Source organism: Phoenix dactylifera, chromosome 17 (genome assembly GCF_051530095.1).
Source record: "Phoenix dactylifera cultivar Ajwa chromosome 17, Ajwa_hap1_PhDact_Kaust_v1.1, whole genome shotgun sequence".
In the NCBI taxonomy this organism is placed as follows: domain Eukaryota; kingdom Viridiplantae; phylum Streptophyta; class Magnoliopsida; order Arecales; family Arecaceae; genus Phoenix; species Phoenix dactylifera.
The window spans coordinates 16,239,962-16,252,399 of record NC_143206.1 but is presented as its reverse complement, the minus strand read 5'-3'; the positions used below and the strand labels follow the sequence as shown (position 1 = coordinate 16,252,399).

The following is a 12,438-nucleotide window of genomic DNA, read 5'->3' as shown; positions in this document are numbered from 1 at the left end:
AAAAGTTGGGAACAGTCTTATAATTTTCTCCAAAAATTTCAAAAATATTTAAGTTGAAATATAAAACTTGGACAAGATAATTCCACATTAAAAACATAAATTAGAATGAGGAAATGGTGAATTGGATGTTTAAGGGCAGATGCAGGGGCATTTTAGATGAAAAGGTGGGCCGGAATATTAAAACCTCTTCTCCGTCGTCGGTTTCGCATCATTTTTTTTTTTGACTAATACTTCCGTCGTCGTCATCTACTTTTCTTCTCCCTTCTTTTCCCTTCTCTTCTCACCCCGTATTTGATTCCTTCGTTTCCTTTAAATTGTAATCTTCTCCGCCTCTCTTCTTTGCTCTGCGATCCCTTTCTCTCTCCGGTTCTACTTTTTTTCATCGATCGAACTCGAGCGTCGAGGTGGGACCCCTCTCTCTCTTGGGGGTGGGATTTTTCATGAAATTTTGATGGAAATTTGTAGATTTTGGGTCATTGTGGAAGTTGGGTTTGTCACTTTTGATTTTAAACGGGAGAGGCCATAGCTTTTAATAGAACGCCTAGTTTCTTTTGGTAGATTTTTTAGGTTTTATTGGCTTGCTTGCAACAGTGAGGTGGAAATTTAGTTCTAGAATTTTGGCGAATTTTGAAAATAGCTCAGTTCAAATTCACCGACAGGTAAATCTCTGGGCTTTGGCGTTTTTCACAGAGTACCTGAGCTGGTGGGTCCGTCTCCTCCTTTGAATGATTTCGTCCGGTATGGAAGTCTATCTTGATCTTTATGCGGGATCTTAGCTGGAATTTCTGACGATAACTCGCTTGGCTTCGTCGTAGTTGTCTTGAATCATTTGTTATTCACTCTGAATCGTTTTCTTATGACCATCTTGGTTTTCTTTTATGGAATTTTGGAAGCTTATCATATGAGAAGAAATTTCCTGTTCATTTGTAGGTGTAGTTTATCTGGTAAAATTACAATTCTTCGCAAAATCTTCAACTTTGAATTCCAAAACCACGTTTTGAAACAGCAAGCATCTTGCTATTTCGGTCGCGTAGTTAAATTTTCTTTTTGATCGGAGATAGTAGGACTTAGGGTGCTGAAATGAGAGGAAAAATCTATGTATAGATTCTTTTGCTTGGAAAAAAATAAAAAGGTTGTTGCTCAGTTGTAGCTGTAGTTTGTAGAAACTTTAAACTGAAAATGAACAATAATCTAACAGCCGGAAATTAGCCACTTGATTGAATTGGTTCTTCAGAATATCCGAAATTTCTTTATGTTTGTTTTGATGTCTTCTCTCTTTTCTCTTATTCATATGCTTTATCTTCTAATGGTGAAGTTTTTTTTCTCTTTCTTCTTTCAGGACCTGAATGACGTAGTTGGCGGAAGAAGCCTGTGCTAGGAAAGATGGGCTGCTTCCCTGTCTTGAGATGTAAGAAGGGAAAGAAACACGAGCAATTTGTCAACCGGAGACCTAACACTATCAAAGAGTATACTTCTACCGCACTTCCCGAGCCAGAAACCCATGGACTCTCTCTCCAGTCTGCTCCTCCAAGTTTCAGAACGAGGTCGAAACCCATATATCCAGTCAACAGGGTTACCGGTAGTAGACACCGAGCTTTGTCTGCGCCTTCTAGACTAGATGTGGCTGAAGGAGTTGCAGTGGAATTTGATGATCATGGAGAATCTAAGATCAATGGCTGTCTGGCGAAGGAACAGCGGTCTGCAAATCCCCTGCCTCTCCCTCTTCCTTCAGCAGAAGGTTCTTCTGTTCTGAAAAGCCTGGGAAGTTGCAAGTCAAGCAATGCCGGCAACCTTACCTTAACTTCTGGCCCTCTGCCTCTGCCACCACTAGCAATGGGACTGAGGAACTTCTCGCTTGAAGAGATTTCAGCTGCTTGCCTTCATTTCTCGGTCGATCGATGTGTTTCAGAAGGCATCTCCTCGACAGTCTACACAGCAACCTTTGGAGATGATACATCGAGTTCCAGGAAACTTGAAGCCACAGTCAGTCGCCTCCTTCCTTCCAGTCAGGTGTGCTGTTGGTTCTTGCGCATGTTTAGGCATTTAGGTGTTTTTTCCTCTTTATTCAATTTAACTTTTGATTGCTACACCAAATGTTTGTATCTCGCTGTTTTTAAAATCAATAATGAAATCTACCAGTGGTTGCCCACAGGATATTTTTAGGAAAAAAGCAAGAAATATATCTTCTTTGGAGATTGAATCTTCCTTTTCTTTTGGACAATATATATGGAGACTTTGATCAAAGAAAAAAAAAATTATGGTCATAAGTATGTCTCTGTATGTCAAACCTATTCATGAACTGATTTCTGCCCCAACAGGATGAAGTCAAGCCTTTATATAGTCCACCAAAATAGAATCTAGCTTCCGAAAATCGTTGCAGAATTAACGGTGAAAACCATTGACCACCAGGATCTAAATATAACAATCAGCCCTTTTTTTCTGATAATCAGTTTCTCGCTTTTTGAAAATTGAATTGCAGACTTAACTGTCAAAACCATTGACCACCAGGATCTAAATACAACAATCAGCCTTTTTTTCTGATAATCAGTTTGTCGCTTTTTGAAAATTGAATTGCAGAATTAACCGTGAAAACAATTGACCACCAGGAGCTAAATTTAACAATCAGCCCTTTTTCTTTTTTCTGATAGTTTCTCACCTTTTTGAAAATTGAAACATTTTTCGTGCCACACGTTTGATGCCCATGTAACCACCTGTAAACAGTCCAATTGCTGCATCTGTGTGATGCAGCTTATTCCTGACTTAAGTCGGTACCGAGCAGATACAGTCTCTTCCCTTGACAAAGGCTTCTGCGGGAGACCCATACGCCTTGCACAATTAATCCTAGGCAACCCCATCCTTACCCTGGTTTTTCCTTGTTATCCTTTTATTTGCATTTCTCCCAAATAAGAATTAATTATATTTCTAATACACTTACATGTTCAGATATGTCTGCATCTATCTTGCCAATAAATTACTGATTTGCACGATGTCCAGTTTAATAAATTATCTATGTATTTTGCTTGCATTCAAACACAATATTCATGTTTTTGCAAGATGGAAGTGCTATCTAGATTTGGACACCCATGTGATGATCTACTTGTTTTCTGACATGTTATAAATTTCATAAGTTTGGAAAAGATTAGAAAGTACATGAGAACAAGTTTTAACTATTGTAAGCATATGTGATTTAGCAGCTTTATTGCCTTCATCGATGAATTCCGTGATGATATGTAATAAGGTAGCTGTATTTTCTTGCTCTTTTTTGTTGTTTGACATGTTTTCATAACTTGCAGGGGTTAAAAGAATTCATGAATGAAGCTAACAGATTAGCATCACTACAACATGCTCAACTGTGTAGAATCCTTGGTTTCTATGCACGTGAGGGCTCTGATGAGCGCATGTTAGTTTATGAGAGGCTCTATCATGGAAGCTTGGATCAACTACTTTATGCGAGATTTGATGGGCCTTTGATTGACTGGTGTGCAAGGATGAAAGTGGCTCTCTGTGCTGCACAAGGTCTTGCATTTCTGCATGAAGAAGGGCCTTTCCAGGTGTTTGGACTTCATCCTGGTTATAATTTATCATTTAATTAACCAGCCTGATTATAATGCTTCTAGACATAGAGCTTAACTATGCTGGGTCATGGCTATTTTTTGCATAGGTCTTAATTTTTTTGAAAAAATGTGGTCCATTTCAATTTATATTTTTGTGAAGATGTCTTACATGTTAGAAGATCAACACTTTGTTGCACTGGTTTTTTTGTCTATGATTTATTGGTACTCTTGGAGAAACTCTATATAAAATGTGGCTGTCGGGTAGTTTGTTTATTAATCTCCTCTTAAAAACAAAATGCTGAAAATAAATTCTCTATGTTGCTTGAATAATATCAGGTTCTTTTCAGTAAATAATCTTTGGTAAATATTTTCTTGTCCATAAGCTTAATCGAATTATAAATCTCTGTTTACGTTGTTGATAGCTTTGGTGATATAGTCCAGAGTCGTCATCTATTTTCTCATAATAAGTTGTCGTCTCTTTGAGCACCTAAAAGACTTGTGACTTTTCAAAGAAAACTGAGAACCAACAGTCTTTTTCATGTCTGTTGTAGGTGAGGATGCTATGAGTAGCAGCTGTGCCAATAATTATGTTTCACTAGCATTTTACTCATCTGAGAATTCTGATGTTGTCTTTCTTCTACTTTTGTAGGCCATGTACAACGAGTTCTCAACTGCAAATATACAAATCGACAAAGATTTTAGTGCGAAGTTATCAGGTTATGGCTGTGCGAGCTACAATCCAGAAACAGAGATCTCAAATATCTCTGCAGGAAAAGCTGTAAGTTAACATTCTTAAACAAAGTAATCTCATCTAACATGTTGCATATTGGTGGGACTCTGCATGTGCAAATGCCATACTATTTCATCCTTAAGATCGAGGATTTATGTTCTGGTGGGACGGCGGGGTCCCACTATCCCGAGTGTTGAGACAGGATTGATTCGGGATGAGGACCGGGACCGGACAGAACATCCACCGTCCTGGATGTGGCACATCCCGTTCCATGAAAAAACTAGGAGGACCTTGTTGCACAGGATTTGAATCCTTGCTTTTGACTCTGCAAATCAGCAATTGTATCTCTTACTATGATGAATATTCTTTCCTTTGTCATTTGATGACTTATCTAATGAAATTAAAACAGTATGATTTGCCAGTTAAGTATGTAGACTCTTCCTCATTTGCTACTATCATTGTCATGGTTTCATTGTAAAACTGAGAGAGTTACATACTAATGCTGCACATACAGTAGAATAACATAAGAAATTGAATGATTCCATCCAAAAATTCCACTTTAGTGGTAATCAGCCTACACAAACACCTAATCTTGAAAAATAATGGATCTCTTGCTGCACTCTTACAGTTTTACCAAATGCAACTCCATATGTACCTTATGATTTCCAGTCTAGTTGTATTCCTTGGTGACTTCAGAAAGATTTTCCCTCCTGGGAAAATAATGTCATCTAGATATGTGAATCCTGGAACTTAGTCCTGTTTTCTTGGTCACACATGGCTTCCTGGTTGACCACTCTTGAAATAAAAATATTACCTCGGAGAAGTTACTGCTTCCAAAATCTCCATTAAAAAATATAGTGAGATGTGAGGTTAATGAGTTATGGCAACTTAACAGAGATTAAGAAATCATAAACATGTGGTTCTATATCTGCAGGAGAATTGGTTTTTTTTTGGGTGAAATGTAAAATTATTGATGACATTAGTATTCCTTGAGCATTAATTGGTCCCTGATGTGTGCTAAGAGTCACTTGTTCCATGCAGGCTGTTGCGAATCTTCCTGACGAAACACTGGAGAGAGGGTTGCTCACTCCTAAGAGCAATGTATGGAGTTTCGGTATCGTTCTTCTTGAACTGCTCACTGGTAGGAAGAACAATGATTCCCGCCATATGAAGGAAGAGCGCAACATCGTCAAATGGAGCAGGCCTTATCTTGCTGATGATTGCCGTCTATCCCTGATCATGGATCCTCGCCTCAAAGGACGGTTCCCTCCCAAGGCTGCCCGAGCTGTTGCTGATATTGCTTTAAAATGTCTCCAGAAAGATCCTTCAGAAAGGCCTACTATGAGGACCATTGTGGAATGCCTCAAAAATGTACAAGAGATGAAGTACCCTTGTCGCTTCCCTCTTCAAGAACCAGCAGCTGTTGCAGGAAAACAGATGTTGAGATCCCCAAGTCTTAATGGTATAATTACTCCATCACCCTGGTTGAGCTTTTCACCTTCACCACCTTCAAGGACCCGATCATCAGATTCACCATCTAGGCCGTCGGTCACCTTACCTCTTCCTCGAAGTTGTTCTTCCAGCCTCTCAGTAGAAGATGCTAGCTTACACACTCTCAAGAAATTGCCATCATTGCGGAGACCTGGGTTGGAAGGGTTTTAGTTGATGATACTTCTTTATATTGTTTATTATTATTTTACTCCATGCTTTTGTGCCTCTGTATCATAGTTTGGTGTAATATAGAGTTTAAGCTGTGATTTATCAGTCTGCGATCCACCATGCAGGGACCTCCCGGTATCAGGAAGCTGTTGGTTGAAAATTTGTAGATTAGAGTGCAAGTCTTGTATTTTGGAATCATCAGTTTTCTGACTGTGAAAATGAAATTTTAGTTGGTCGTTGTTCAGCTGCTCCATTTTAAAGATTCCATGCTTGCTTGATTCCCTGCACTCAAGTAGTTCCTCTACAACCAACCATTCCTAGTATGAACTATGAAGTACACTTGTATATGTCTCGAAAGCTTCCAATAAGTTGCATTAGTCTTTGCTCTCTTGAAATTGCAAAGATTGGAGGAGTAAATCTTTTCAGCTCTCAGGCTACTCTCCATGTATATATGCATCATCTTCTATATGTCGTCCCACGCGAATTTTCCATCACTGCCTGCCTTCTCTCGAAGAATTTTTCTTTTCCTCGGTCAAATTTCACAAGCTTGTTAGGATCAATCATCAAACTCATGCCAAATCTTTGGTATATTAATTTCATCGTGCCCCTTCAGTACTGTTTAGAACTTTCACATTAATATACTGAAGGCAATCCAATCCAAGTTACACAAAAACCTAAAAACTTTGCCATATAAACAATCGAGAATCTTAAAAATCGATTTTCCTTGACATCAAATTTAAGGACGAGCTAGAAGTTATAGTATCGGTCAGTATCAAGTCTACGTCTTTTTTCTAGAAGAAAAAAGAAGTATAAAGTCTTTGGCCCAAAGAGTATATAAAGCTGGTGTCTTCAAAATTTCATTTAGGAACTTTACTTATCTTCCAATATGCATTTATAAACCATTTTGTCCCTGGCAAGCTGCCTCACAAGTTTTGAGTCAGAAGGGTGTTAGTCGTACATGGTTGTCAATAACAAGCCATAACGTTGTCCACTATCATATCTTTTGAAAGTTTCATTCTTTCATCTCTCAAGGTAATAAACGAGGAGATCACATCACTCTCAGAGCTGCCATCTCCTTCTGACAACTCCTTTCTCGTTTCCTCAATTAGCGTTGAAAGGTGTTCGAAGATTCGTCTACGAGCTGCCATGGCTCGATGGAAGGAGGTGGTGTGAAAGTTCGGAGTTAAAGACCACATCCTTTCTAGAGCTGTTGTGAAGTCTTCTGCTCCTTCCCAGAAGGTGGTCTAAATAGCAGAGCGTTCGTCATGGTGAAGGCGATCCTCTTCATAAATGGTACAGCCCTCACAGACACCTTGCCGTCGAACACCTACATCGAACTCTACATAAGTGTAGAATTCAATGAAAACTGGAAAAAGAACTATGTTGGGGAAGTTGATTGGGAGTTGGAGATGATACCTGGAATATCTCCTGCTTTAGAAGAGAGTCCATATCCCCGACGTACCTCTGGAGGCTCTCTGGCTTCAGGAAGCTGGCCATGCATGGCACTTCTGATTAGCTTGTGATCATGTCCGAAAGGACAAAATATTTGTGGACAGATGATTGAAACAGGCCACAGCGATCTTTCTATTTAATTAAGAGATGCAGTTAAATACTACTAGGATAGATGTAATCATGTAATATAATCTTATTTTAGAATAAATTAAATTATATCATCTTTTTTACGCGAGGGACACTAAATAATATCATTATCATTGATTTAGATTTGCAGGTGTTCTAATAATACTATGCTGGGTTGTAAGCTGAAAGTTTAAGTGGATTTTAAAGATGTGCTAGAATTTATTTCCTTATTTGCAGAACATTTTTATGCCTTGCATCGTTTCAATTCAAGTTTCTTCTGTCAACATTAAGAACAGAAAAATAGATATTTAAATCTAAAAACCACAGGAACCGTGGGTTTCATTAGAAGTGATGAGTCCTGTTCCCTGTGGAACTAAATTAGGTCCAATGCATTGGAGATATCTTCTCATCTGCCATCCAGTGAACTGATTCAGTGACGTCTGACAGCAGCATGGAGACTGGCAGGAAGACAAACAAAGAAGAGTTCTTTGGAAAAGCCAAGAGCATGCAAGCGATATTACATAACTATCATAAACAACAAAATGGGGCAAGGGATTTTTCTCGTCTTACCCGTTAAGCTCCTATATTTGATGTTATATCATAACTGCAGGTCATGAATAAGTTGGGCTCGCTATCTTGGTTACACCCGGACCCAAGGTCGGTTATGTGACACAGCTGCACATGCCCTAGGGCAAAGCCCTAGAGAAACCTGGGTGTTGGGTCCGGGGCGTGACAAGTACTTTCAAGCTCAAGGGATTTTGGGACCAACTAGACTCCCTAGCTCTATTGCCATGAAATAAAGGTATAAATAATTTTGCATGCTCTGATTACTATTCATGGACAGCTACGTTAATCCAATTTAACTAACAAACTTCTGGCAAGATGCGTGGAATGATTACTTTGGCAAATAAGGAGTTTCCAGCAATATGACCTGGTTTTGACATCCAAACTATTAGGACATGAAACTGTTTTTTTTTTCTTTAGAAATTTCTAGGTGCCTGTTTCTCGTATCCACCCCTTTTTATCTGATTCGGTTTCAGTTATTTTTACAGAATGTTTGGCAACTGAAATAGAATTAGCCAAATCTTTTGAGGTTCTTAGCTTGTCCAGGACAAGGATTAAAAAGATACAAGCAGTCAGAGAAGCCCATGGCAATTTTTTGAACATTTACAAGTCGAGCTGATGAAGCCTATGGCAGCATAGCTGCTAATTTCAGTAAGGAATCTGACCTCATCTAACAAGAGTAAAGTCAAGGATTAGTAAGATTCCCAAGAGGCATCTACATTAACAAGGTAAGTAAGTACACATGTTATACAAAGTCATCTTCTTCCGAAGTAGAACACCACCACAAGGCAAGATTACAAACAACAAAGTATTCCCTTTTCTTTGTCCTCTATCTGGGTGGGGGGAGTGGGGGAAGAAAACAGAAAGTATTTTGGTTCCCCAGTCTCTGCAGATGTTTTCAAATGGTAGAAGGTTTGCTGCAGTGATACGTGATCAGACAATAATGTCTCATTTTATATGACCAATGAAACAGGTTAAACAGAAACACTCATATCAACCATTCTAACAATGAAATAAATCGGGAAAAACGAAGGAAAAAAAATAATTAAGACAACTGATTTCTATGCTTTTGACTTCATAAAGGAAATCCATGGAGACTAGAAGAGTTCATGCATCTAAAATAATATAACCACCAGCATATACTCTTCTGCTATTACAAAGGATATGCATGGGGACTGGGAGAGAATATCGAGCTTGCAACAAAAGATGCAGTGCTGTTGCTAAAATGGGATCTGGTTGGGGTTCTTGGCATCACCGGGCTTCTCGATCTCGATGCATGGGATCTAGTGTGCGTCGCCGGCATCACTGGACTTCGGGATCTTGATGCAACTCCGCTCCTATATCGCCTCTCTCCGCTCCTTCTTGGTCCCTTCTCTGCCCATATGAGCTCTTGCTGCTTCACCATGCTTGGATATCTCCAGCAGCAACCTGTATGCCCTGCCCTCTGTATATACCTAAAACAACTCAACGCCACCAACCTCAGTCACAAGTTATATGGATGCAAGCCTTGGATTATAGGATCTCTCCAATCAAGTTCAGAAGCCAAAGCTAAGATGATGCAATATGCGTCTAGGATAAAACATAGCCACCTTGTAATCAGAAAGAAAAAAAAGAAATATCTAGCTAATTAGAAAAGTATTAACGCTAACAGAAAAACGAAGTGAAATACTTGGAATCTATGTTATTGATTTCTTTATGCGAAAGTGGAACAACAAATCAACTTATCCAGTATCTCTAGTTTTCATTTTATCATGTAACCAATTGAAAATAATGCTTGATGATAATTATTACATTCCATAATCACATGATGCAATAAAACTGGATTTAAGTCCAATATTAGATAGTTTCAAAATCAAAAGCTGGGTTCAGTCACCTTTGGCTGAATCTTCTCCCTAAACATTCTATGCATTTCCTTCCTTCAGTCATTTCACCCATGCCCTTGCCTACACAATTCCTGCAATATACTCTTCCACACACCTGCAATCAATATAAAAGTATAAACAAACGACTCATGCATGTCATTTTACATTATATAAGAAATAATTCAGTCTTCATGAACTTTTTTTTTATAACTTAGCTCATTTTTTTATGCATAAAGAGTACTAATTTAGTCCATCATGTATGTACAACAAATGCATTCCGAACACAGCAAGCTAATATAAATTTTATGTCTTAGCACCATATTGCTCATATTCCTTAAAGATTTGAAAATTCTTTACATGGAGAGTTGAATAGAGGGCAAAATAGTTCAAAATTTGAATAGACCAACTATAAAATGGATTATTAGCACATAAACATATTTATACGCATATACTAGTATTCCTATAACATGGGATTTCATTAGTTGAATTATGACATGGAATCCCAACATGTATGACTGATATATGCATATATTACCCATGCACAGGCATTAAATTCATGCACACAGTTACACAAAATTTTCACCAAAGTCAAATGCGACGACAAAATATCATTACAATGATTGATCAAAGATGCAACTTTTATAATAGAAAGTGATTGTGTTGATGCTACGAATACCTACAAAGGAACAGAACACAGAGGATTCTATTGATATCTCACCAGGCACCGATGCCGGAAAAAGTAGATATAGACGCTGCAGAGGGCACAGATGTTCGAGTGAGGGATCCCTGGCCGCCTTCTGCCCCCTCGCTCCTCAAACGGACTGGCCATGCTCAAGGCGCTTACATTGTCATCATCGTGAAGTTGGCTAGTTGAATTCAAGCCCTGAGAATTCCTTCTGAAGCTGTTCCTCACCACATGCTCTCGATATAGCTCAGCTTCCATGCGGTGGTGCCGGTCTTTTGCTCCTTGCAGGGCCTTGGAAAAATCTAGGCTCGGTGATTTACCAAAGGATTGGCTCGATGATTTACTCAAGGCTACGTCTACCTTTGCATCCTCCTTGAATTTCACATGGACAGGCTCCATGTTGCTTGTCTTTCTTTCTGCTGCTTCATTCTGTTGAAAGCTCGCGAGGTCCTTGAAGGTAAGGTCGACGGAATCATCTGGGACTCCGAGGTAAAGATCTTCGAGCTCTTGCCTTGCCTTCGTAAGGGTTGCCTTGTCCCCCATTCTATGTGTGTGTGTGTGTGAGAGAGAGACAGAAAGAGAGAGAGGGCTCTGAAGTACGAGGAGCTACGAGGTTCCAAAACAAGAAGTTCGGTTTGGCATGAAGGAAACATAAAGTGGGAGGGATTACCATGATAAAATGGACATAGACTTCTTCAAAAAATAATATGAAAATAGAAACTTAGAGAAATACAGTTATAGCCCCTCTAGTTCTATGAGATCCATCATCATGCCCTTGGACACTATTAAGCAGAGTAAATTTTTTTTTGGTAAATAATTGTGGAAGCAACACCTACTAAATATCCAAGTGAAATATTTGAAAAACAATGAGACCAAGATTTGAATTCAGAACCTATTCCTACACAGATAATGTGTGCCACCACTAGGTTATAACCCAATTTAATAGAAAGAATCAATCCTTCCGGTTTGAATAGCATTACCATAAATCCTGTTTGGGCTATACTACTCGAATTTTAGGCTCGAGATGGTTTGAGTTTCTAACTTATTTAGGAATTTACTATAGAGTCGCCAAAACCCTTTATTGTTGTAGTGGGAGGGTGGGGGTAATTTAGGAATTTTTAATTTTTTAGGGGTGTCCTTAGCAAATGGGGGGGTGTAGAGAGTATTTAATTTTTTTTTAATTTTTGGGGGGTGTCCTGAGCAATAGGGGGGGTGTATTTAGAACTACCCTTTCAGGACGCGTTGGATGAGTTTTTTTTGACTTCTGCAGTTCTGCGGCGTAGCATTCAAGAGGCCGTCCACTTGGAGTCTCCAGTCTCCACCGGCCTTGCTCAAGACAAATGAAAGGCCGGACTCTAACGTATATATGCCTCCATGCAGTTGGCTCTTAATCATATAGTCTTGTCCTACAGAATCAATTGAGACAAATATGAAACAGCAATTATTCAATACGAATATATACAAATGTAGTATATAGAGCATTATTATAGAGGCTAAAATTTCTTTTAATCTTATCAAATACGTACGTAGCAGTAGTTTGAAAGTACTTCGGTGTTATGTATCAAAAAAAAAAAAAAAAGAAGAGTACTTTGATGTTGTTTTGCCTTCAAAAAAAACAGTACTCATACGAGCTATATTCCTAAAACATAATTTGAAAGTTAAAAGCAATTCTGACCTGAGCCAACACTAGGGTTCACACAATCCTCAATTTGGCAATTTAAGCAATCGATTTTATGGGATGAGTAGATTGTAAATTTGATGTTACAGCCATAATATTCTCTGAATTAGTGAAATTTCTCTATTTAT

The 12,438-nt window shown here is 38.7% G+C and overlaps 2 protein-coding genes across 8 annotated transcripts; one reads left to right on the top strand and one right to left on the bottom strand.

Annotated features, from left to right (window-relative positions):
• Positions 1–207: 207 nt before the first annotated feature.
• On the top strand, positions 208–6,187 carry LOC103720401 (putative serine/threonine-protein kinase PBL1). Of its 7 annotated transcripts, XM_026809735.4 has the most exons (6): positions 267–404; positions 660–738; positions 1,340–2,010; positions 3,294–3,551; positions 4,204–4,332; positions 5,326–6,187. In XM_026809735.4, exons 3-6 carry the CDS (start codon positions 1,384–1,386, stop codon positions 5,944–5,946), a joined length of 1,635 nt encoding a protein of 544 aa, XP_026665536.2. In that variant the 5' UTR covers positions 267–404; positions 660–738; positions 1,340–1,383; the 3' UTR covers positions 5,947–6,187. The 7 variants fall into 7 exon arrangements, with proteins under 7 accessions (XP_008808302.2, XP_088569516.2, XP_026665536.2 ...); XM_008810080.6 differs by lacking the exon at positions 660–738 and having other exon boundaries at positions 208–404; XM_088713390.2 differs by lacking the exon at positions 660–738 and having other exon boundaries at positions 212–659.
• Positions 6,188–9,130: 2,943 nt separating this feature from the next.
• Positions 9,131–11,306, bottom strand: LOC148699668 (uncharacterized). The gene is made up of 3 exons (XM_088713391.2): positions 10,666–11,306; positions 9,959–10,062; positions 9,131–9,539 (listed from the first exon to the last, which is right to left on the bottom strand). Exons 1-3 carry the CDS (start codon positions 11,173–11,175, stop codon positions 9,239–9,241), a joined length of 915 nt encoding a protein of 304 aa, XP_088569517.2. The 5' UTR covers positions 11,176–11,306; the 3' UTR covers positions 9,131–9,238.
• Between the last annotated feature and the right edge of the window lie 1,132 nt (positions 11,307–12,438).